This window comes from Cervus canadensis, chromosome 12, assembly GCF_019320065.1.
Source record: "Cervus canadensis isolate Bull #8, Minnesota chromosome 12, ASM1932006v1, whole genome shotgun sequence".
Taxonomy (NCBI): Eukaryota; Metazoa; Chordata; class Mammalia; order Artiodactyla; family Cervidae; genus Cervus; species Cervus canadensis.
Window position 1 is genome coordinate 32841268 of NC_057397.1, and position 27266 is coordinate 32868533.

General features: G+C 37.9%; 1 protein-coding gene across 1 annotated transcript in view; it reads right to left on the reverse strand.

Moving 5' to 3' along the window:
• Window positions 1-1145: 1145 nt before the first annotated feature.
• The window catches only part of TRAM1 (translocation associated membrane protein 1), a 32758-nt gene continuing 6637 nt past the window's right edge, over window positions 1146-27266 (reverse strand). Inside the window, exons 2-11 of the mRNA XM_043483448.1 lie at window positions 23432-23495; window positions 21850-21971; window positions 21620-21736; window positions 20289-20347; window positions 18263-18347; window positions 12019-12089; window positions 11809-11913; window positions 10871-11014; window positions 9768-9928; window positions 1146-2734 (exon numbers count right to left, since the gene is read on the reverse strand). Coding sequence (XP_043339383.1) covers window positions 2661-2734; window positions 9768-9928; window positions 10871-11014; window positions 11809-11913; window positions 12019-12089; window positions 18263-18347; window positions 20289-20347; window positions 21620-21736; window positions 21850-21971; window positions 23432-23495 — 1002 coding nt within the window. The 3' untranslated portion in view covers window positions 1146-2660. The remainder of the gene's footprint in view (window positions 2735-9767; window positions 9929-10870; window positions 11015-11808; window positions 11914-12018; window positions 12090-18262; window positions 18348-20288; window positions 20348-21619; window positions 21737-21849; window positions 21972-23431; window positions 23496-27266) is intronic.

Consider the following 27266-nt stretch of genomic DNA (forward strand, 5'->3'; position numbering starts at 1 on the left):
TGTCATTAGCTGTTGCCAACATCTGTGTGACATGTTTCTCTCCCATTCCCTCACTTACACAAGCATTGCTCCAGGATTAGTTCTGAACTTAAAGACTATGCACAACTAATTTTAGAAGAATGTTAATCCATTTTTTTCCAGAAGAGTCCACCTGGGCCACTCACAGTCATATCCTAAAATGCAGGCAAGAAGGCATCTTTTGGAGGGAAAGACACCCCCAGAGTGGCAAAGCAACTGGTTCAAGGTCACTCCCTGATGCTTCCGCCCAGGCTTCAGTGTGACAGGCTAGGGGACACGCAGCCTCTGGGGGCCTGTAGGGGAACTTTACTTGGAGGGGATCTAAGGGCTTACTCTTTACAAGTACACTGTTGCATATGTGTGTTTTGTAATGCCAAAGGCTTCCCATCAAAACCCACAGCATATGCTCAGTGGGTTTGCAGCACCTGTAGTAAGCGCTGTAATTTCACAGTAAGAAGATTCCTCGACTGAGTGTGGAGTCACTGCATGTTGGGTCCCCACTGCTGCCATTCTAGGTGTGTCAGAAAGCATGTATGCATGTAAAGGATGACCAGTCTGGCTGTAAAAGAGACACACTGTTAAGTTTGTTTAGCCCAACAGTCCCTGAATTTGGTTATAAACCATCTTTTCTCAGACATGCTCTCATAAATAATACATGAAACTAATCATGCTTTTTGGTAGAACATGTGTTACTTTGGAGGAAAGGCTATCCTAAATGCTTATCAAAAGCATGCTCTTTAAACATGTGTACAGGACTTCCCTGGTGGTCCAGTGGTTAAGAATCCGCCTGCAATAACGCAGGAGACATGGCTCTGATCCCTGGGGTCTGGGAAGATACCACACGCCTCAGGGCAACTAAGCTGGTGTGCTGCAGCTACTGAAGCTGGTGCATCCTAGAGCCCATGTTCCCAACAAGAGAAGCCAGGACAACGAGAAGCCTGCGAGAGAGTAGTCCCCTTTTGCTCCAACTACACAAAGTCTATACACAGCAGCAAAGACCCAATGCAACCAAAAGTAAATATTAAAAAAAAAAATTCACTTATAAAAATAAATGTGTTCCTTTTAATGAGATTAGACACTAAAAATAGTGTAAAATTTGCTAACAAAGAAAACGTTCAAGATGCAGCTTGTGAAAGTAAAAATTTTTATTCTGATTGATTTCTCAACGTATAGTTCAATATAAGGCCAGTTTTTAATGGCAGAGATTTGGTTCCACGGAAACTCCATGATGCTACAGAGAGCTACTACTTTTTCCAGGAAGTAGGTAAACAGCTGGAAACAGAAAGCACTTTCTAGCAGCATGGCAACTCATTAAACTGCAGAGTGACCAGGTCTGCAACTTTTATACTAAAAATGGTGCAAACATTAGCTGGTGACAGAAGTGAGAAGTGGGGAGCAAGATGTGAACATTGAAAGGAGCGATATGTGTCTTGTAAAGATGACAAAAACCCAAGGACAGCTATAAAGATTTGAAAGGATAATTATAGAAAAGGGAACCAAATATTTTACCCAAATGTTTTTTAGAGCCTTTCTGTAGAGATACAAATATATATATATATATATTTATCCAAAAATATGTTTTATACAGATAAATGGTTTCTCAAATAAGGATGGAACCAAAGCTACAGTTATAACATAAAGCACTGTCTTTTGTAAGACTATTTATCCACCTGAATTTTCAATTTGAGGTTAGTGCATTAAATATTTTCAAATATTGACATCCTTTTCATGTATATAAATCAAGGAGGCATTATTTTTTAAAAGGGTTTTCAGGTTAAACAGTATTTTTCTAAGATCCTGTGCATATCAAACTTATGACAAGCCCCATTAAGAATCATTATTTAATAAACATATCAAAAAGGGCTATGGTCAAATTTTCTTCTTTATAGGAAACATTTAATTTTCTGATTTCCAGTTTACAAGTGTTGAAAATGCACAAGAAAGCTATTACTTCACAAGTACTTTTATGTTAAGATATTTTGATTCAATATACATGGCAATATATCTCCACACATCGTAACCAAAAGTATGTTTTTTTTCCTTAAAAAAATGGGGATGTAACATTAACAATCACTATAAAATAAAGCACACAAGTATTTTGGTGAATTTACAAATCTTTTTCCCCAAGTGTAAAGGCTACAAAAATTCCTAAAAATTAGAGAACACTGAAAACATATTAAAATTTGACATCCAACTTTATATTATTTCCATTTTGCCCTGAAAGATAACTTAAAAAATATGACCCTGCTGGAACAGGCCATCTTGCTTAATATAAAAAATTGGTGAGAGCAAGAAATTGTATCACTGATATGTGTAATTTTTGTAAATAGTTATCTCTTCAAATCATTAGAAAAATGCTTAAAGATAAAAAACAAAATAAAATAAAATAAAATAAAATATGATGGTGGTCCCTAAACTATTTTGAAGGCAGGTAGCTTAGTCTAAGCTAAAACATTTTTTTCACTCATAGGAATCATCCTCCCCTCAAATGCCCTTTAAAAAAATGCATGAAACAATGCAATAGTAGCAAGAATCAAAGAGCAGAAAATGTATTTTCAGGAACAGAAAAAAATCTCTAGTGCTGAAAGATATAGTAAAAAGCAGATTTCTTTGGGGACATTAATCAATTAGATTATAATTCATTATGAAGATTTCTCTTTTCTATTACGGGGAGAGTCTGCTCCATTTGAAGTTACTGTTCCATTGACACCATTTTCTGAAAAGAGAAGAAAAAATCAGGATTACTTTCTTTTATAAATAAGCGTAAATGACAGTATCTTTTATACATAAAGGTACCTTCAGAAAAGAAAATTTAAAACCCAATATATATTCTTATGCCCTTAGGTGAAACTTACTAGTGCTTAATCCATATGAGTATTTAACCAATCATAAAACACGCTAACAAGTTAAACACAATGAACTGAAAGCAGCAAATTAAAAGGAATTATAATGTCAATTATATCTCAAAAAATAGTTCAAAAAAGGAAAGCAAGAACAAGAAGAATTATACAACAAAGTCTGCAAAGCAACACTTTCATAGAAAAACAGGAATATTTTTTACACTGGACAGCAGACAAGGGAGGTTCTTGGGGATGTGTTTCTTTACAATATATTAAAAAATTGCCATTTAGGATAACTCATGTTTAAGAGTGTTATAATGGCCTTCTTCAAGCTAGGGTGGAATAACTGATGTCAGACCAATCCTCCCTCCAAAAATACCCATAAAAGGAGAACATAAAAATGGCTATTTGAAAGCACTGGGGAAAAAAACAAGTCAGCTAAGAATATTTCTCCCCCAAGGGATTTGCCAGCTACTAAATGAGCACATAGCACACATATATACACAAATGTGCACACACACCAAGCAAGACTCAGAGAAATCCAGCAGAAAGTAACTCTGTGAACAAAAAGCTACACAGAGAATTGGGATGTCTCACAATGACAGGGAGATAAAAATAAGTATTCAGCGCCTATCAGAGAAGAAAGTCCTTAGAAATAGTTGGTGTCCTAGGAATGAGGGTGAACTGGAAATAGATCAGCTTCAGTGACATAGAATGATCCACTCATATTTAATCCAGAGTTTCTACTGATGCAGCCACAGTATCTACATTCTTTTACACAAAACATTCAGTATTCAATTAAAAATTACCAGGTGTGTCAGAAAACAAGACCAAATGACTGAAAACTAAGAGAAAAAAAAATATCAGAAATAGATCCTCAGATGAGCCAGATGTGGAGCTGTCAGACAGGGACATTAATAGAACAATGACTAATAAAAATAAATGCAAAGACAAGTAGTTTCATCCAAGGACTCAAAGATCTTTAATCCTAGGACTGGAAAATACCACAACTAAAAATATAAATTTAATAAAAACTTAACAGCAGATTAGACACAACAGAAGAGATTAGTGAACTAGAAAAAAAATACTCATATTGAAACTCAGAAAAAAAAGGATGGAAAAAACCAGAAAAGCATGAGAAGATATAAAAGGACAGGATAAAGGGGTTTAAACACATGTACTGGAATTCCCGAAGGACAGGAGAAAGAGAATGGGGCAGAAGCAATATCTGAAGAAATAATGGTGAAGAATTTCCCCAAACAGTAAAAGAAACCAAGCCAAGATTCAAGAAGCTAGGTAAAACGCAGGGCAGGATATACACAAAGAAAATCAAACTTACGCACATCACAGTGTAACTGTCAAAAAAGAGAACAATTTCATCAGACTGGAAGAAAAAACTAAAATTACACACTGCTTACAAGACACAATTTATATTTAGGGACAAGAAAAGGTTTAAGGTAGAAAAATAGGAAACAGGAAAAGGTACACCATGATATAATATAACATTTTACTACAAGAAAATTGGTGAGCCAGAGTGAATTCAGACTAACTAGAGATGAAGATGGACATGTGACAATAACAAAGGACACATTCCACAGGGATTTATAACAACCCTAAACTTTGATGCACCTGTAATATATCCTCACAATATTTAAAGCAAAAATGTACAAGCTACAAGGAGAAGTGGGTCAATACCTTTTGTAATAACTGACTGAACAAGCAGAACTCCTTCTACCAAGTCAGTAAAGACACAAAAGAATGGACCACACAAATGGACCTGATGCCTACCTATAGAACAACATACTCAACAAACACACAATACACATCCTTGAGAAGTCCAAAGGGAACATTCATCAAAACTGAACAAATGATGAGACATAATGAAGGTCCCAACAAATTTCAAAGAACTGAAATGATTCAGAGTATGCTTTTTAACCACAGTGGAATTAAGGTAGAAATCACTAGTAAAAACTAGAAAATACCCAAATATTTGTAAACTACACAATGTACTTAAAAGTAATCTATGAGTCAAAGAGGAAATCACAATTGGAATCATAAAATATTTGAAGCTGAATGATAATGAAAAAGATGTATCAAAACCTGTGAAATAAGGGTAAAGCACTGCTGAAAGGGAAGTCTGCCCTTAATTGCAACTAATTCATGAGAAGGGATAAAAATCAATGATTCATTTTAACAAAGCCACAAATAACAAAACAGCAAATTAAAGGGAAATAAGAACAGAAATCAATGACAGAACTGAGACAATCAGCAAAAGAAGACAAATGTTAGTTCTTGGCTGATGGAAGTGAAAAAGAGAAAGGCATAAATTACTAACATGGGAAGTGGAAAATGGGAATCATTGCTGTTTTACAGGCATTAATAAGTAGATACTATGAATAATTTTACATCAATACATTTCACAAATTTAGATGAAATGGATAAATCCTTGAAAAATACAATTTACCAAAAAAGAAATGATAAGAAAAAATTTGAATAATCCTATTATCTATTAAAGAATGCAAATCTGTACATTCCTATAAAGAAAAGTCTAGGTTGGATAGCTTCACTGGTGAATCCTTCCAAACATTTAAATAAGAAATGATGCTGGCATTACATGAAGGACAAACCTGCCCAATACCTTTTATAAAGTCAGCAAAACTCATCAAAAACTGACAAAAGGGCTAATTTTAGCCTAATCTTTTACATGAACACAGATGCAAAAATCCTAACAAAATATTGAAAAAACCATCCAACAAAAGAGATATTATCATCAACTTGGATTTAGGCTAGGAAATACATTACCAAAAATACATATCTATATTCTTTATGAATACAGATATAAAAATCCTCAAAAAAATACTAGCAAGTCAAATCAAGTGACATTCAAAGGATTATGTACATTACCAGTCAGTGAGCTTTATCCCAGGATTGCATTATATGCTTAACATTAAAAAAATCAATTAATATAATCCATGATAATAATCTAGAAGAGGAAATGGCAACCCACTCCAACATTCTTGCCAAGATAATCCCATGGACAGAAGAACCTAGTGGGCTACAGTCCATGGAGTCACAGGAAGTCAGACACACTTGAAGTGACTGAGCACGCATGCATGATAATTAATAAAGGATACAAACCATTTGATGATCTCAACAGTTGCAGAAGAAGCAAGTGATAAAACCTAACATCCTTTTACGATATAAATTACAAACAAACTAAGGAAAAAAGGGAACTTTCTCTACATGTTGAAGCCCATTTAGGCAAAACTCACAGGTAACATTATACTTACAGGTGAAAGACTGGATGTTTTCCTGCTAAGATCAGGAATAAGGTGAGGATGTCTGTTTTTGCTTATTCAAAATTGTTCTGGAGGTTCTAGCCAGGGTAATTTGGCAAAAAAATGAAATAAAAGGCATCCAGACTGAAGAGGGAAAAGTAAAACTATCTCTTTGCAGATGACATGAGCTTGTATATTGAAAATGCAAAGAAATCCACAAAAATGCAATTAAATAATGAAATAAAACTTTAAAAAACCCCAATAAGTACAGCAATGTTGCAGGATACAAGATCAATATGCAAAAATTCCATTGCATTTCTATACACTGGCAATGAAAAATCCAAAAATGAAATTAAGCAGACAATTCTATTTACAACAGCATCAAAAAGAAAAAAATACTTAGGAATAAATTTAATGAAGAAGTGCAAAACTTATACACTGATACCTATAAAATTTAATTGAAAAAAATTAAAGAAGACCTCAAAAGACATAAAGACATCTATGTTCACACTCCCCAAGGCAATCTACAGACCCAAGATACTCCAATGAAGTCCAGCTGACTTTTTTGCAGGAAAATGATAAACTGATCCTAAAATTTGTATGGAAATGCAAGGCACCCAGAATACCCAAAACATGAAAAAAACAAAACTGGCAGACTCACATTTCATGATTTGAAAACTCACTACAAAGCTACGGTAATCAAGAGAAGGGCATAAGAACAGACATTCAGATGAAAAGAACAGAACAGAGCTAGAAGTAAATTACTACTTTTATGATCAACTGATTTTTTAACAGGAGTATCAAGACAATTAAATGAAAACTAGTTTTTTTCACAAATGGTGCAGAGATAATTGGATATCAACATGTGAAATGATAAATGTATTAGTACAATGTTATACTTCAGAAAACAGTTTAGCAGTTCTCTGTTAAATATACAGTAATGATATGACCCAGCAATTCCACTCCTAGGTATATCCCAAACAGCAAAAACCAGGTGTTCAAACAAAAATATGTACACAAATATTAACAGCATCAGTCATAGTAGCCCCAACATTGGAAACAACCCAAATATTCATCAATTTATGGATAAACATAACACTGTATCTTCACTCGTTTATTATTTGGCCATGGAAAGGAATGAAGTATCGACACATGCTATGTATCATATATATAAATTTTAAGCACATGCTATGTGGAAAAAAAAAATGTCCAGAAAAGGCTAATCTATAGAGACAGAACAGTAAGAGGTTGCTAGGGGCAGAGGAAAGGAGGGAATGGAATGACTGCTAGTGGGCATGAGGATTTTTCTGGGTGATACAAATCTGGAATTAGGCAGTGGTATTGAGAAAGCTGTATGCAGGTCAGGAAGCAACAGCTAGAACTGGACGTGGAACAACAGACTGGCTCCCAATAGGAAAAGGAGTGCATCAAGGCTGCATATTGTCACCCTGCTTATTTAACTTATATGCAGAGGACATCATGAGAAAGCTGGGCTGGATGAAGCACAAGCTGGAATCAAGATTGCCGGGAGAAATATCAATAACCTCAGATATGCAGATGACACCACCCTTATGGCAGAAAGTGAAGAGGAACTAAAAAGCCTCTTGATGAAAGTGAAGGAGGAGAGTGAAAAAGTTGGCTTAAAGCTCAACAGTCAGAAAACTAAGATCATGGCATCTGGTCCCGTCACTTCATGGCAAATAGATGAGGAAACAGTAGAAACAGACTTTATTTTTTTGGGCTCCAAAATCACTGCAGATGATGATTGCAGCCATGAAATTAAAAGACACTTATTCTTTGGAAGTAAAGTTATAACCAACCTAGATAGCATATTTAAAAGCAGAGACATTACTTTGCCAACAAAGATCTGTCCAGTCAAGGCTATGGTTTTTCCAGTAGTCACGTATGGATGTGAGAGTTGGACAGTGAAGAAAGCTGAGCACCGAAGAATTGATGCTTTTGAACTGTGGTGTTGGAGAAGACTCTTGAGAGTCCCTTGGACTGCAAGGAGATCCAACCAGTACATCCTAAAGGAGATGAGTCCTGGGTGTTCATTGGAAGGACTGATGTTGAAGCTGAACTCCAATACTTTGGCCACCTCACGTGAAGAGTTGACTCATTGGAAAAGACCCTAATGCTGGGAAGGATTGGGGGTAGGAGAAGAAGGGAACAACAGAGGATGAGATGGCTAGATGGCATCACCAACTAGACAGACATGGGTTTGGGTAGACTCTGGGAGTTGGTGATGGACAGGGAGGTCTGGGGTGCTTCGATTCATGGGGTCGCAAAGAGTCGGACACGACTGAGCAACTGAACTGAACTGATGCACAATTTTGTGAATATACTTAAGAATTACTGAAATGTACACTTTAAAAGGTCAACTTCTCGTGTATGAATTATATTCCAATAAAGCAGTTATTAAAAAACATTTAATCAGAGATACTCTATATAAGTGGGAGGTATATAGCATGTTTGGGACTTCCCAGTTAGTACTAGTGATAAAGAACCCATCTGCCAATGCAGGCGATGTAAGAGACATGGGTTCGATATCTGGGTTGGGAAGATCCCCTGGAGGAGGGCATGCCAACCCAGTCTAGTATTCTTGCTTGGAAATTCCCAAGGACAAAGGAGTCTGGTGGCCTACAGTCCGTAGGGTCACAAAGAGTCGGACACGACTGAAGCAACTTAACACACACACACATACACACACACACACACACACACACAGAGCTAATGCCATACCTAAAGGTGAAAGACTGGATGTTCACACACACATCATGCTCATGGGTTCAAATACTCAATTCTCCCTCAGTTGATCTATGGAGTCAATGTAATATCAACCCGACACCCCAGTGAAGCTTTTTGTGTGTGTGGAAACTGACCAAGATGCACTAAAATTCATATGACACGCAAAGGGTCAAGAGTTGCTGATACAAACCTGAATAAGGACAAGACTGGAAGACATAAACTATCAGATATAAAGACACAAAGGGAGCAAACCACCACTGTTGATAAAGATTTTAAAACGGAATTTCTTGTCTTACACTTTCAACTATACAAGTTGACAAGTTATTCCACTGTCAATGCATTTTCAATCAAAAGCGTGAAGGAGAAAAGAGGTGAGAGGCAAAGTAAAAGATGAAGGGCCAAACAATCAGGAGTTATACAAGAGCTGTTCCTCTTGGGACTAAAGGGCAGATGGAAGGAGCTGAAAGAGGTCTTGTTTTTGATGTCCGAAAGTACTATCACTCTTTAGGATACTCACTCATTAAAACTGCCCATGTATACACTGGTCTAGAGGGGCTCAAAATCACCAACTCTGGAGGACTTGTGAGAGAGAACTTTAGTGTCCATGTACACATTGGTCTAGAGGGGCTCAAAGTCACCAAGTCTGCAGAACTTGTGAGAAAGAACTTCAGTGGACGGTTTTTGAGGGGAGTAACTGATTCGAGGGAACCACCAAACTGGAAGATGGGGCAAAATGATTTTCTTTCTAATTTTGCTAGTAAGTAGAATTAACTCTTCTTTTTAAGATTTTAAATCTTAATAAGATTATAAATAAGACCCCAAAACATTAAAAAAAAAAAAGTGTTTTCTACTTCAGGTTTTTCACTGTTTACTGAGTACAAACCTGTTCCTTTTCTAGAAGATCTGCCTTTAGTCACTGGTGGCTTCTTCTTCACAGCTGGTGCCTGAAAAGTAGAGTGTTCTCTCCACCTTCGAAGTTGAAAATTAATGAACTTCCACATCATGAATGCTTGGGTAATACAAATGGATGCCAGAACAGCAATTCTGAGAATACAAAGAAAGAAACAGAAAATTAACGTGCACCCAAGCAATGCCATTGAATAAAGTAGTCTCTCTTGCTTTGACAGTATTAGCTTAGCGCTAAATTCCCACTACATTGACAAGGATTATATTAATGAATAATTACCCCACTAATAATTAACCCCAGGTGGCTTAATGGTAAGGAATCCACCTGCCAATGAAGGAGATGCAAGAGACTCAGGTTTGATCCCTAGGTTGGGAAGATCCCTTGGAGGAGGGCATGGCAACTCACTCCAGTATTCTTGCCCAGAGAATGCCATGGACAGAGGAGCCTGGCTGGCTACAGTCCACAGGGTCACAAAGAGTTGGACATGACTAAAGTGACTGAGCACAATAATTAACCCCAGAAGTTAAATAAATGCTTTAGTAATTTTTTTTCAAACTTTAAACTTTTTATTTTTTATTGGGGTATGGCCGATTAAACTGTTGTGGTAGTTTCAGGTGAACAGCAAAGGGACCCAGTCACACATATACATGTATCCACTCTCCCTCAAATCCTTCTCCCAATCCAGGCTGGTGCAGAATACTGAGCAGAGTTCCCTGTGCTAGACAGTAGGTCCTTGTTGGTTATCCATTTAAAATACAGCAGAGTGTACATGTCCACCCCCAACTCCCTAATTATCCCCTCCCCCGGTAACCATAAGTTCATTTTCTCCCGGTAACCATAAGTTCATTTTCTAAGTCTGTGAGTCTCTTTCTGTTTTGTTAGTTTATTTGTATCTAAATGCTTTAGTATTGATACTTTAATTTATACATGAAATTGCAATAGGTATGAAATCAAATCAAATGAGTATTTTCCTCTACCTCTCATAATTATACCTTTATATTTTAGACAATTCATATTTTAAATGGATAATACATACTATATTGTAGGGCAAGGTGAGAAAAGTGTTAAATCAACCCTACCTAACAGCCAACACATTGAAGTTTCCAGTACTGAAATCCAGCTTCTGGTTCTCTGCTCTTGCCAGGCCAAAGCCAACAGTGAGTACCGAGAGAATTAAAGTCAGAAGTCTTCCCAAAACAAACAGAACTGCCCACAGAGAAAATCTGTGGGAAAAAATGTCAAAGTCAGATTCACAAAATTGCAAAGATAAGATGCTAGTAGAAATCAGATTCCTGTTAAGTAACTGCATATTAAAACAGCCATTTCGTACAGTTCTGCAAAAAGGATTCTGAAATAAAATGCTAGGGAAATGCTTCATATTATATCACATTCTTGGAGATTGTATAACAGCATATTTCAGGTTCTAGAAGTCCAGTTAAAGAAATATGTTTTTTTTTTTCGTTTAGCTGATTTTCTGTGTATGTGTATGACAACTATTAATGATTCTCAGAACTCCTGGTATATAGAACAATTTTGGAAAAGGCTGAATAAAAACAAAGGCCATGTATTCCATTCTCATGAGAGTCCACGTTTCACTTTTTTTCTCCCCAAGGCTCTTTACAAGACATACTACATCAATGCTGTCCAAGTATAATTTTCCCATCAAAATATTTTTGTATCTTTAAGGCTCTATAATCTATTATTTCAATTTCTTCTGAAAGTTCACTTTTCCTCATTATTCCTTCTCCAAAAGAACAATGTGCACTAAACAAGATAGGAAAAGTTGTATCAGAAAAGTAAATCCTCAACCTTCAAAACTACAATATACTATCTCTCAAGCTAAGAAAGACTATTTTAGAGAACAAAATACCAACTTCAATTGTTAAAAAGTGTCATTTTATTTAAAGTAGCTTATAAAACATAATTGCCCATAGCATGGACCTTGGCAATAGCACAGACCTTTGCAACATAGGCACTGACTTTAATTACACAGAAACAGAATAGTTGAAAGACTCACCCTTTCTGATACTTTTCATCACTAAAGTAAAACAGGCGGGAAATGTGGAAAAGAAATTCGACAAAATAGTGTAGCACCAAAAGCACAAGTCCTAGATGATTCAAGCTGTTAAAAGAACACATTTAAAATGAAAAGATTATTACAAATTAAGACAGAGTAGCATACTATCTGCCCAGTCCATAAACACATCCAAGAAAAATCCCAACTCACTTTAAAAGATACGCTCCAGCAATGTGAAAGAGGTAAAGGCCAATGTATACAAGCTGACGAGGAATATCTTCCTGTAAACAGAAAATGGCACAATGGGTTAACACTGGGGGAAGTAGTTCTGTTTGGAGAAGCAGTGTGAAAATGGAGTCACAGAAGACCTAAAGGCCACTCTGCCCGGCACCCATTCCAAGTGCTCACCCCAACTGGCCACAGTCCTTTACCCTCTCTTGGCTTCATCTACTCATCTGGAAATGTGAATAACACCTGGGTTTGCTTGAATCAGATGAACTCCAAATCCCTTTTAGTACTGAGTGGTTCTTTTTATAATAAATAATATTAAATGACACAATCTTAATAACCGTAAGTCCTTCTAATATTAAAACCACTATGTTTATACCAGCAGAGATTCTTTTGTTTATCCAAATAGTATTCACGTTTTTTAGTCCCTTTCATTTCACTGTCAGTCAAGTCATTAAAACCAAAGGTTAAAATTTATCTTCTCACTTAGGACACCATCTACTTTTATATTCTTTCTCCTCTTAATAACCCTGTAAGTCAGGTATTCAGATTTCACTTTTGCTTTTCCTTCCCCGCTAACCCCATAGTTCTCAGTGACTTGGTTATCTTAGAAATAGTGGTTTTCAAAGATATTTAAGTCAAGTGACTCATAAAATTAATTTGGGGGTCACCCTAACATCTTTTGAAATATGAAATATAATTTAAAAAATGCTAGAGTGTACAGCACATTGTATTGTTTCATGAAAGTTTTATTCCAGATTTTACACACACCTGTACACACACAGAATTATAATGTAAACTCTACAGTTTTTCACCCTAGGTTACAGTAAAAAATGTTTGCAAAAAATGAACAGCAGGTCCTATAAACACTTGTTAATTTAGGAAATGCCTGTACCGCTCATTTCTACTCTGTTTTTGGCAGTTTACCACATATATGGTTCTACTAGCCTGGCTAGTACTATTTATGTACTGCAGTTCTAATTAAAATGATTACAATATGGTTGATGTCAGCAAACTGTGCACCATTTTCCTGGAACCTCACTAGACTTGTCTCTGGCATACAGAGAGCTGAACACAGATCTCTTCTCTTTCAGTCCCTACAATTCAAGTACAGTTACTTCACCAAATCTTCCGAGAAAGAGTAGAGAGTTTGTAAGTGTAGTTTTGAAACTGAAAAGTCTTTTCCAGTAAGAATGGTACAAAGATCAAGTGTTAGAGAATGTACGACAGTTGAACAGAACTATATAGAATCTTCTATATAGTTGTCTCGGGGAAAATTTCCAAGATACAATACTAAGTGTACAGTGGAGCTTCCAACTGGAGAGAGAACTAAGGCTGGCTGACAATTTTCTCCACATAATTCTCAAACTTCCAATGAAATATTTCTCCTTACTAAAGGAGCGAGAGAAAAAGATGTGATAACATGGCAAAGTTCAACCACAAGGAAGTCTCTTTACTCTCTTAAAATCATTTCAGACCAGCTCAGCTATAGTGTTATAATTGCAATTTGACATCCTATGGAAACAGAGGTGTCACTAAATACATGGTACTTGTATTTCTGAAAGTGTGGTGTATATATCATTGGCACTGTACAAAATGATTTTAGATAGTATACAACAAAACACTTTAACTTTCACGATAATTTTATTTTTCATTTTATTGTTTCTAAAGATTTTTTTTTTTTTAATGTGGACCATTTAAAAAGTCTTTATTGAATTTGTTACAATACTGCTTCTTTTTTATGTTTTGGTTTTCAGCTGCAAGGCATGTGGCTTCCCAACCAGGGATCAAACCTGCACCCTCTCCATTGGAAGTCTTAATAACCACTGGACTGCCAGGGAAGTTCCTCACTATAATTTTAAATACATTTTAAGTTGCAGCGAGGTGGCATGTAAGTGACTACATATAAGAAACAATGCCATATTCCTTCAGATGTGCTACACAATGTTCCAGATTTCTGAGGGGAAAACAATACCAAGAGGACCCTTGATACTTACAATAAAAGCTTTTTAAAAAGCTTTAAAATTGCTGATTGGACACTAAACTCATTTTATTACATAACAACTTGTATAAATCAATGTAAAAAACTAATTTGCTGGAATAACTGCTGGAAAAGCTACAGCAGTGTAACTGCTTGGAAAGATTAAAGAAAAAAAGATTTTTTTTAAAAAGAAGAAACACAAATAGGTTTTAAAAATACACCATTTAGCAGAGAACATAAGCTGCCTATCTTTTTTCCTGTTAGACAAATCTAAAAACACTACCATAAATTACAAACATACTATATTTCAAAAAGTCATTCCATTTCTCTTTTTTCTCCTTAAATCTCAACCTAATTATGTGAGGCAAGGTTTCGCTTGCTCTTAGGTAAAGAAAAGTCCACAGCTTCTTCCCTAAATTCAAGTTCAACTTTGCATCTCAGCCCTGCCTTTCTGATAGCAACTGAGTCAATCATGGTGAGTAAAATACCACCAAAGGTCCCATCACCACAACTGTCAAATCCTTAGCAAGAGCTTTTCCAAAAGGACAGAATACCAAGAAATCTTTTTTCTAAGTAATAGAAACCAGAGCCTTCTACAAACTGGCCAGTGTCTCTAAAGCAATGCTTGCAAATTCAAAGCTGAACCAGAGAAAAGTGTCAAAATAAATGAGCGACAGGGAGGGGTCTACTGCAAGGACTGGTGGAGAGTGCAGGTTAAAGGTGTTTCCCTATTAACAATAATAAGGTGACAGGTGTGATGTAGCATGATTTTTAAAATGAAACCAGACTTCCTCTGATGTTCTTCAATTCTCATAGGGTTACAGCCCTTCTGGGGCTTTACATGCCTGTGGCCAACAATAAAGAGCTTACCCAGCACCACGGTCTCTTGGGGCCTACATGCTTCCCTGGGGTGTGGGGATCAGTGAGAAAAGAGAAGGCTGGGTGAAAAGATCAGTGAGAAAAGATGTCGGCACTCTTAGAGGCAGTTCACGGTATCAGTTAACCGGCCACATCACAGATTTCAATTAGGGAGTTAGCATGCCATCAAAGGGTGGCTCATAACTGTTTTAGAATCTAGAGTCTAGATGAATGCAAACGTGGATGAGAAAAAGCTATTTTGGTTTTCCAAGACTCACCACCCTATGATTTTGTTATGTAAATAAACTCTTTTTACCAGAAGTCAGTAATGAGGTTTTGTTTATTTACAAACTTTCTTAAACCTGAATGGAAAAAATATGTAATGAAATGAGCAGTTGCCAAGTACTTATATATCCTTAATGCTAATATTCAAGTAGTTTATATAAAGACAAAGTCATAGACTAATGACTTAAAATTCTGATAAGTCTCCTTTTTCATGGAATACCTAATAAACACAGTACACTTAAATCAAAACAAATGCTAAAATTATAAATAACTTCAGGTGACATTTTTGGTTGTTATTCTAACATCTTTTATTAACCAGGTCAGCTGTATACTTTAGTAAATTTCTATTTTTATAAGGAAATGTTTTTCTTAACTACACAGTACTAAAATATGAACTTTACTTTAAACTGAATATCGCATATATGCCCAAATATAAGGCAAAGATTTTCCCCTAAACCAAAAATGTAGTCATCTCATATGTAAATTTTTTCAAAGCTCTCATACTACAGAGATCTGTATTGATTATTTTAAACAACAAATAAATGGGTTAGGATACATAACCTGAGAAAACTCAACCAATGTCATTTCTAAATGCTTACACAAGGTTAGTGGAGGAATCAATAAGACAGAGTAACGATGTACTTTGGAAAAACTGATTTAAATGAGTCAAGGAAGCTCCAGTGATGAAGGACAGATATTAACAACAAGTCGCACATGAAAAGTGTGAATTTAACCCTCAGGAAGGAGTGGGCAAAAAGCTTTTTAAAAATTTAATATACTTTATATCATATACAACTGTATGTATGGATAATTAAACCAAATAATCTGAATATCAGAAATAAAACATTTGGATATTCCATCCACACTTCCCTGAAACTTCTTATATTCGAGATGGCTAAGAAATTACATTTTGAATCCTCTTATGGACAAAAGAGAGGACTGTTTATATTGAAACATACATATTATATGCATTTAAAATATCCTTCTTAAAACAAACTGAGTTATTTGTGACTAACACACCTCTTGAATTGCTACTGTGTTCCTTTTTCCATTTCTCTGTAGGACTGGGTCAAAACAACCACTGTTCTGATTTTTTTCCAGTGAAGAGTTCTTCCAAAAATAATTCTTATAGAGTAAATTTTAAGAAACCGTTGAACACATATGCAGCTGTTACTTTCAAATTATGTTAATTACTTGCAACAGTTACTTTCGACTGTCATATGTAGGTGTTAAAAATAGTTTCAGTTAAGTTCTAAGTTATGCAAATTATTCCACAAAAATTAGATTGCATTTTTGGAGAAATGCCATCTGGCAGGAATTGATAAGAAAAGAGCTTTGAGAACTAAAATGAACAATTACTTTGAAATGTCCCTCTCTACTTACATGGTCAATGAACAATATATAGACATATGAACTCATAATGAAACCCAGAGGTAAAACATCCCATAGATACAAAAGTACATGAAGATCTAAACATCTGAGCCATGGTACTAAGATATCAAGGACTAGGACGGTCTCAGCAGTGCTCCACGGAACCTTCTGCAATGAGGGCTGGGTTCTCTGTCTCTGATCCAAACTGGCAGACTGTGAAACCATGTGTGCCGACGAGCATTTGCGACATGGCTAGTGTGACCAAGAAAGCGAATTCTGTTTTTGTTTAATTAGGTTAAATGTGTCTTGTGGCTACTGTTTTGGACAGTGCAGCTATGGGACACGTATGGTTCACATTAGGTAGGTAATCACTAAATATGGAAGGGTTATTGGAAGTGGTGTGGCTAAAAATTTTATATTAAGACAGTTCTAAGTCAAAGGTTTTATGGATCTTCATCCTAATCCTTATAATCAACTAAAAACCATTCTACTTTACATGGACTCTAATTTGGTGCTATTCTCTAATCACGGCAGACATCAGTGATGACTGACACATGACACAAAAACCACAGACACAACACAGCAATAAAATCAAGCACTTATACTCATGAATTAACTACTCAGAGTACATATAGAAAGAAGTGTTTGTGGCTTTTAAGAAGGCAGAGATAAAATGGTCACTGGATGGGTGGTTACAGTTCTGTTTTGGAAAAGCTTCTCAAAGTAAGGGGATTTTAAAACCAGTGTTTTAAATGTGGAAAAATGTAAAATACACACAATGAATCCCCATGTACCTGTCTCCCAACTATGGCTGTTAACTCATGACTTTCTTTTTATCCATCACCTGCACCAGCCCCCCCACATGTCAGTTCATATATAGGGATTTTAAAAACAATCTCTCCCCAAAGGAGAATAAAAGTGCTTGATTAATTTATTAGAAAAGGTATCCCGGAGAAAAGAACTATGTGCTGGGATTATAGAATTAGAGAATATTAAAACTGAATGAGGTACAAAAAGGGAAGAAAAAGGGACCAGGGGACAGGGGCACAGATGGGAAGAACCCTTGGAACATAGGTGAGCAGCTAGATTTTAATTTAGAGCAAAAAGGACCTAGCACAGTTTTTAGAAGAGAAAGAGTTAAATCAAGGAAACAAAGTTTACTCTGTGACACCAGGTAAGACTGACTTCAGAGGTACCGACGGTAAAACGACACAGGAGGCTACTGCAGTGCTCCAGGAGCTGAGTTACTCTTCAAACAAGACAAATGAACATCTTCCCTACCTATTTCACTAGGAAAAGAATCAAGGTGAATATTTAACTATGGTTTACTTTTCTCAATATTGAATTTTTCTCTGGGACTTATACACAGTACCATTAGTTGCAGAATAATCTAATTAATCCGTTTGGTCTCATTTGTGAAACTGCTAAGAGTTTGAATATTACATTGCAAGATTTGTTTAAATTTTATTTTAAATTACTACTAATACAATTTTAAAATGAGAAATTAGCATGTCAAATGTAAGCTCTCCCCCTCTTAAGTTGAAATGAATAAAAGTTTCTGCAATAAATACTTAAAGACCTTTAGTCTGTGTGGAAAAAGGGGAGGTGAGAGAATAGCGGGGGGATGGAAGAGGGGAAAGGGAGGCTAGAGATGTGAGGAAATATTTAATTTTAAAACAACTTCTCAAAAAAAGGCAAAAATGACAACACAATTACAAAACTCCTGCTTACTTTTTTGCTTTTCTGGAAGTAGAGTTCAGGAAAGGCATGAAACCAGTATGCCAACTGTGATATGTAGAAAAACTTCATCTGAAATCTGTGTAACACAAGAAAGGAGAACATATCGTTTAAAGCACAACATCTTTAAAGAATAAAGTAAAAACAAACACTGGAAATCAGGACATGCTAAGTAGCTACCTTTGTGTTACCATTTCAGGTCCCCTTACAAAACTTCTGTACTTCACTCAGCAGTAGCCCCCTTCTCCAGCCCCCCAGGGTCTCCCCCCCATCAGTCAGTTCCTCTGGACTAAACAGCAGGAGCAAAGACATGATCCACAGAACCCTGGGAGCAACCAAGCAAGCTACCAGGGAACAGAGCCCCTTGCCTGTGAGTGAGTGAGTGCTGATGAGTGTGCCTGTCAGCTACTGAAAATGTGCAGAACATGTCCCTGAGGGAATCAAATCACACATCTGTAAGGGTTCCGCAAAAGGGAAGTGGGAAGGGCAAAAAGATGGTGAGGAAGTGAAGGTGCACAAATTCACCAGCACTGGAAACTGAGACAATCCCAATTTCAAACAACCTCTGGATTTTTCCTTAGGGAAACATGGTAACTCTACCTGGTTGAGACACTTGAGAGCACCCAATAAATGGAGGCAAACTTGGATTCAAGAGAGGAATAAGGCACTGCAGGGCTCCCAGGAGACATATTCTCATCATCTAGAATCCACAGTCTCTTCACACCACACCCCTCTAGACCTCCTCTTTCTGCTTTCCCTCCCCCTCTCCTCCAGAGGTCTAAAGTGGAAAACACAAAGCCTATCTGAATAATTCTGTAGGGAGAGAGGGGAAGGGGTTCAGGGAAGGGGAGAAAATACAGTCCCACATAAATATGATGTTTATAACCCCATTCTACAAAAGTTCATCGAATTAATACACTTATTAAAAGTTAGAATGGCTCAGCAGAATATGGTAAAACTGTAGGTCATGTTGCTGCTGCTGCTGCTAAGTCACTTCAGTCGTGTCCGACTGTGCAACCCCAGAGACGGCTGCCCACCAGGCTCCCCCGTCCCTGGGATTCTCCAGGCAAGAACACTGGAGTGGGTTGCCATTTCCTTCTCCAATGCATGAAAGTGAAAAGTGAAAGTGAAGATGCTCAGTCGTGTCCGACTCTTAGCGACCCCATGGACGGCAGCCTACCAGGCTCCTCCCTCCATGGGATTTTCCAGGCAAGAGTACTGGAGTGGGGTGCCATTGCCTTCTCCGGTAGGTCATGTTACTCTCTTCATGTCTTTTTCTCCAATTCTCCCCTCACAATGCATCCACTGACTACTGCCTAGATGATGAGCCCCTACAGCTGGCACAGCAAAGGATATGCAAAGAGACAGTTCCTTCTGCTGTCAAGTACATACAGTCTTGGTGGGCATGGGCACAACATAAGACTGACTTACATAAATGAGACAACTACAGAGCAGCCAAGACAATGTATAAACATAAAATACTGCACAACAAAATGAAAAATTCAAGAAAGCAGAAGCCCACGGAGGCTAAAGGAGCAAGGAAAATATGGAATAGATGTTTTAGAACTGGGCTTGAAGAATGAATAACTTAGCTAGCTGACTTGGCGACCCCTGAGCTTCTTATAGCACTGTACAGAAACCTTGGGGGCCAAAAAAGTGAAACAGTCTCTACCCTCAAGCTTACAGTGTTAAGAGAGAAGAAATGGAAGAAAAGAGACTAGGGTAAAGAAAAGGAGCAAGAGTATGTAGAAGATGGAGCAGGGATGAGGGAAAAGAAGAAGACAGAGGACTAAATTAGGATTACTATTAAAATCAGTTTTCTTAAGGTAACAGACACACTGAGAAGACTATACACATAACAAAAGCACGAAGGAATTTTTTCTTCTTATGGCAGCGTGACTGCCAAAGACATACCCATCGTACGAATTTGCCTCATGTCTTAAAAGAGAATAACAAATCCTGCTTAAAAGTGACATGACCATGGCCCTTAAGTGAGAAAAGTCTACTAAAAATGACTTACGTCATCAGGTTATGGGGATAAGCCCTCCACAAGATAGTCGGGTCTGAGATGTAGTTTTCCTAAGAGAGAAGATACAATAATTAGCCTAATGAGCATGTAAATTCCTTAGAAAATAAGACAGTATTTTCATTTCTTGCACATTTACAACTCTCTATCTCAAGTTCCAAAGGGTCCACAGAAGTCAAACATTTTAGATGTTCTAGTTATTTTTCATTCGGTTGAACTGCTTACTTTAGTGAAGTGAAAATCAATGAGTGATGTGAAGTCCAAAAAGACGTTAATTCCTGGCTTTTGAAATTCTTTCGATCCAGGAGAGTAAAAAAGACACATATGTAAACACAACCAAAAAACAGTAATGGCACATAACAGTCATCCAAGGAATGAATTTTGTCTCAGGTAATCAAAGAAAGAGTTCCAAAAGAGGGGGCACCTGACAGGAGACAGAGGATCAAGGTGGTGTCAAGTTTTATAAGATTATGTCCACAAAAGGAGAAGGAAATGGCAGCCCATTCCAGTATTCTTGCCTGGAGAATACCATGGACAGAGGTGCCTAGTGGGCTGCAGTCCATTGGGTCACAAAGAGTCAGACATGACTGAAGTGACTTAGCATGCATACATGTCCACATAATAACCATGTCTTTTTCTTAGATAACCAGATCTGTTTAGTGAGAATTATCACATATGTATATATAGAAAAAACTGAAGCAAATTATCCTTAATATCTATTGAGGTTTAACACATTTGTTTTTTTAAAACTGTGTAAGGCAGAATTTGTATACATCAATAATAAAAAAAAAATTTCTGTGTATATAAGATTTTAAGCTGAATTTTTTGTTCATCTATAATCACTAAAGCAGCAGTTTACAATGGAACAAGCTCTGGACTTGAAAAGCTGAGTTTTAGTCTGTCTCCAACTGTGTCATACCCTGGAAAATTCACTTGGCCTATTTATTCATCTCTAGTATACATGCAACCTTGTGAAAGTATCACTGATAACTTACCCTTTCTGCTAACACAGAGCCTCTTGCAAATGACTACAGATATGAAGACAACATTCAGATCGACTAAAACTGAGTAAGGCTTTCTGGAACACTGAACATAGTTGGCAATTTTTGCTGTATAAAAACTCAAAGAGAGGCTTACTGATGAAACTTGATTTATACTAGCTCAACAGCAGAACTCCTAATCTTAGTTAAGAACAACAACAGAAGAGGAATTTTTCTAAGGTTCGGGGTTTGCTTATGAGTGCTAAAAATAGGACATCGTTTCCTGTTCTGAGTATCTAATTAAATACTCTGAGAGATGAGAATTTAAGCGTAGTACATACTTACAGATACGAGAATGAATGTGCCCCAAATACAAGAAAACAGGTAGAATGCACTAAGCTGACCAGATTCATTAAACTTGCTGTGTTTCGTTTTGGAGAAATGCATTCGCCTGTTAATTTTCTAAAAATAAAAACAATTGTAAATTTAAGATTATAAAACGTATTTAACATAACTATCATGGTATGGAGAGCTAGTATTTTATAAAGTATACATTTCTAAGATTGTATACTTACATCCAACACATATTCTTGAATTATGGCATGAATAATTATCGCCACTAGCATGTAGAAGAAAACTGTAGCCAAATCTTTGATACCATAGTAATAAAGGAACGCTGATTCAGTAGCTTGTTCTTCTGAAGGTCAAAAGGACAGGACACACACACAAAAATATGCATAAGATTATAAAAACAGCACTGAGTACAACACAGTTATGGAAACAAAAGAAGACTAATCTAATAAATAAGTTTACAGAAACATCACGGTAATATGCTTTTGGACACCTTGAGTCTTAGCAGCAATGAAAACTGAGATTACCTAGAAGTCTAAAGTTTCAGCAATTACTTACAAAGACTTGACACAGGTTAGTTACAGCCATTAAAGTCAGAGCACAGGGGAGCGGAGGCCACACTCAGACCCCTGGAGATCCCAGGGGTGGAGCAGGTTATATTTCAGTTATATTAAAGTAAGTTATACTTAGCCCATTTGCCTGTGTTTTCAAGGAACTTTTGAAACTTTCAACTTTCTAGCTCTATTTTTCAAACTAGATACCATATTTATGATTCTGATGGAAAAGCTGACTTTGATTTGATTTAGTTTTGAACTCTAAGCAGGGGAGACAGAAGCAACTGCTACAATTGTTTTCAGTCTTTAAAACTGCTAATTTTCCAGAACAAGACTTAAGCAAATACTTGTGAATTGATAAAAGAGCTTTGTTCTTCTCTGGCATACTCAATTTCTAAACAACTTTGTGGTTTTGAGTAATCTGATATCTAAATTACTAAACCAAATATTTACAAAATGATAAAACTGAACAAAAACCCAACTCCATGTTGTGTAATTTATCTTACATTCTAAATAGAGAGACTGGGGACAAATTTACTGCCTGAATATGTTATCTAGTTAAGTGAATACCACATCCCTCATCCATGCTAATAAATTAATTACTATATTCAACTATAATCAACTTTAAATAACTACTTGATTCTCACGTAGTATAATCTAGAAAAACAACTTGAAATAAAACCTAAAAATGTAGTTTGGATGCTATTCCCAAGCTATCTCTTAGAGCTTACTGTCATTCTCTCATCAAAATAACTGATAGATGGTAGAGCAGAACCAAAAAGTAACAATAAAATGGGCTTAAGAGGGATGTTATTACAGTTCCCAAGCAGAACTCATAGGTCAAAAAAACTGAACCTGAACACTGGGCCTTTAGAAACCTTGACTGAACAATGACACTTCAGAAAATGCAAAATATCTATTCTTAGGATTTTCTTATGAAAAGATCAAAGGGAAGAGAAGGACAAAAAAAACAAAACAAACAAAAAAAACCCTGTTCTTCGATGGAATTTCAAGCCCACTTACAAAAGTACACAGTAAACATTAAACACATAAAAACTGATTTTCATACAGGGTGAAGTCAACCCAAAACATCAGATCTTGCATTATTACAAAATCATCAAGAATAATATTCATTCTCATCATGAATGAGATCTGTGAAGATAAAGAAGAACCTAGTGTTCACAGAAATTTCCAAGTCTGCCCAGCTGAACTCTTCTACTTAACCAGGAAATTCCAAAAGAAAACTACTTACCTGTGGCAGGGAGGGTAACATTATACTGAAGAGTAACAAAAATGATAGAAACTTTTGCCGTTATCTGGAAAAAAAAAAGATCAGGTCAATTAGTGACACTCTCCCAAACAGCAACTCTGGGGGAAAAACATTCCAAGTTCTCTGCCTGCATCTGAGAACCAAGGGCCCCCCAGCTCCTGTGTCACCCAGACAGGCACAAGTGGGGTTCCCCCTCGCCAAGGAGCTTGAGGTTAAGGTAATTCACCAGAGCAGTCTGCAATTTAGATGGGATTGTGCAATTCACTCCTAACTTTAAGATTTCAAAAAAGAGAACTGCAGTTCCAGTAAACAGTGTTTTTGATAAATAATGTTTCTCTCTCTAGACCTGTACAATGAACACAAAATTGCCATCAAGAAGATTTTTAAATGTAAATTAATGAAAGAAAAGGGAGCACCGTTACCAGGACGAAAACAGACGGAAGGCAGGGTCTGTGGTGTGTGTGTTAATCTCCTCACACCTGGCATAGGTACGTGGTCACAAATATTTAACTGACCTGCTGACTGGTACAAGCAGAGTGGTCACGACAGGAAAACGGAACGCTTACTCAGTATTTACAGGCACAAACACTGTACCAGACAAGAAAGGATAACAAAGATGATGATGTGATCCAGACGACAAGAAACTTATTTGGGTTTTGGAAGAAACAAATGGCGATAATACCAAAGAATCAGAGCCAACAGGAACTGAGGAGAAACACTGCATTTTTTCTGTTGTTTTTGATTTCTTCCTAGGGTGAGGAGTGAGGTTTTTGATTTCTTCCTGAGGTGAGGAAAGGCTCTGCAGGAGATGTGGTCCCTCGCAGGGGAGGGGAGGACAGCCCAGGCGAGGAAAAAGGGATGCGCAAATGTCAAGGAGCTGGAACCAGGAGGTCAGGCGTAGCAGGTGGGCGTGAGGAAGGGCCTAAGTGCTGATCTAAGCAGTGCAGACTTCATTGTAGCCTGACCAGACAATGTGAGGAGGGAGTTACTGGTGTTTAGAGAGACTGCTGACTGTGGCCCAGCGCTGGCCCCCCAAGTCACCCTCAGATCCACACTCCAGCTGGCAACTGGAATCCTGCCCTCCATCAGGTGAACACACTCCCCAGGCCCGCCCACCCTTCCTCCACCACCTCCGAAGGTCCTCCAGTTGAGTCCCATTCTCCCCAGGATGAGAACTCCAGGGTCTGGCCCTGCCTCCTGCCCTCCTCCCACCCAGGGCTCTGTGCGCGCATGGTTTTATCGGAAAACCTCTCCACTCGGGACTCAGGTCAACTACACCCTGTCAAGGAAGCGTTCCCTGCCTCTTAGGATAGGTCATTTCCTTTGTTAGACTGCCTCAGAGATCTGGGTTCCATTCTTACAAAATGCACACTCTCGGCGTGCTGATATTCGTAACTGCTGTTACCCAATACAGTAACCTCCGTGAAAGCCGGGACCACACTGGTTTCTGTTCATCACTAGACGCTCAGAGTCCAGCAGGGCGTGTGGCATTTATTCAGTGATTGATCAACATTACTTAATAAATATCAGACAAGAAATAAATTGGAGTAAGGAGGCAAGTCAAGTATGAGAGAAACCCCGTGAAAGCTAATAAGGCTTGAACTAAGGCAGCGGTGGTAGAAGAGAAGTGGAACATTTGAGGCAGAATAAGGCTAGTGGAGATGATGGAATTCCCATTGAGCTATTTCAAATCCTAGAATATTTGATGATGCTGTGAACGTGCTGCACGCAATATACCAGCAAATTTGGAAAACTCAGCAGTGGCCACAGGACTGGAAAAGGTGTTTTCATTCCAATCCCAAAGAAAGGCAAGGCCAAAGAATGCTCAAACTACCGCACAATTGCACTCATCTCACACACTAGGAAAGTAATGCTCAAATTTCTCCAAGCCAGGCTTCAGCAATATGTGAACCATGAATTTTCAGATGTTCAAACTGGTTTTAGAAAAGGCAGAGGAACCAGATATCAAATTGCCAGCATCCACTGGATCATCGAAAAAGCAAGAGAGTTCCAGAAAAACATCTATTTCTGCTTTATTGACTATGCCAAAGCCTGACTGTGTGGATCACAATAAACTGTGGAAAATTCTGAAAGAGATGGGAATACCAGACCACCTGACCTGCCTCTTGAGAAACCTATATGCAGGTCAGGCAGCAACAGTTAGAATGGGACATGGAACAATGGACTGGTTCCAAATAGGAAAAAGAGTACGTCAAGGCTGTATATTGTCACCCTGCTTATTTAACTTATATGCAGAGTACATCATGAGAAACGCTGGGCTGGATGAAGCACAAGCTGGAATCACCACTGCCGGGAGAAATATCAATAACCTCAGATGTGCAGATAACACCACCCTATGACAGAAAGTGAAGAAGAACTAGAGTCTCTTGATGATAGTGAAAGAGAAGAGTGAAAAAGTTGGCTTAAAGCTCAACATTCTGAAAACTAAGATCATGGCATCCGGTCCCATCACTTCATGGGAAATAGATGGGGAAACAGTGGAAACAGTGGATGACTTTACTTTCGGGGGCTCCAAAATCACTGCAGATGGTGACTTCAGCCATGAAATTAAATTATTCCTTGGAAGGAAAGTTATGACTAACCTAGACAGCATATGAAAAAGCAGAGACATTACTTTGCCAACAAAGGTCTGTCCAGTCAAGGCTATGGTTTTTCCAGTAGTCACATATGGATGTGAGAGTTGGACTATAAAGAAAGCTGAGCGCCGAAGAATTGATGCTTTTGAACTGTGGTGTTGGAGAAGACTCTTCAGAGTCCCTTCGACTATAAGGAGACCCAACCAGTCCATCCTAAAGGAGATCAGTCCTGGGTATTCATTGGAAGGACTGATGTTGAAGCTGAAACTCCAATACTTTGGCCACCTGATGCTAAGAGCTGACTCATTTGAAAAGACCCTGATGCTGGCAAAGATTGAGGGCAGGAGGAGAAGGGGACGACAGAGGATGAGATGGTCGGATGGTATCACTGACTCAATGGACATGGGTTTGGGTGGACTCCAGGAGTTAGTGATGGACAGGGAGGCCTGGCGTGCGGCGGTTCATGGGGTCACAGACAGTTGGACACGACTGAGCGACTGAACTGACTGACTGACTAAAGGCTTGTTATGCAGGAGGGAAGAATCAGAGATCATGTGCTGATGCTTCAACAAGTAGGTGAAAAACAAAACTATTAATAAAAATGGGGCATACAGGAGGAACAACAGGTTTTAGGCAAAGAGTTTTCAGTAAACTTAGATTTCTTTGAGATATGCAGGTGGAAAGACCAACAGGCAGGTGAGGCCCACTCCTGGAGCTCCGCAGGGAGGGCCAGGCTCAAGCATTTTTGGAAGTCTCTCTTTACAGAGAATAGATGGTACACAGTGGAGGCTGTGGAAATATGTAAGTCCTCTGTAGAGAGTGTACAGGATTTAATGAGAAGCAGGACAAATCAGAACCATGGAGAAAGCAGAGAAAAGCTAGTGGGGAAATAACAAGAAATGATCAGAGAGGAAGAGCAGAGAATGAAGAGAGTGGACACCCCAAAAGCCAGAGGGGAAACATTTCAGGACGGTGTGGACAATAAAGCCAAAGCTTCAATAGAAACATGTTAGGAAAAGAGTACAGTGGACTGGACGATTTAAGAAGACATCAGTGGTCACAGCGTTTGAGTGATTCCAACAGAGAGAGCGCAAGGCACATGACAGTGGCGCGGAGAGCCCAAAAGGAACGAACACGGGGTTCCCAGTGAGAGGTCCCAGGTCAGGCTTAAGTTGTTTCATGATGGGAGGGACTGAGCTGGTGAGAGAGGCCGGTCAGGA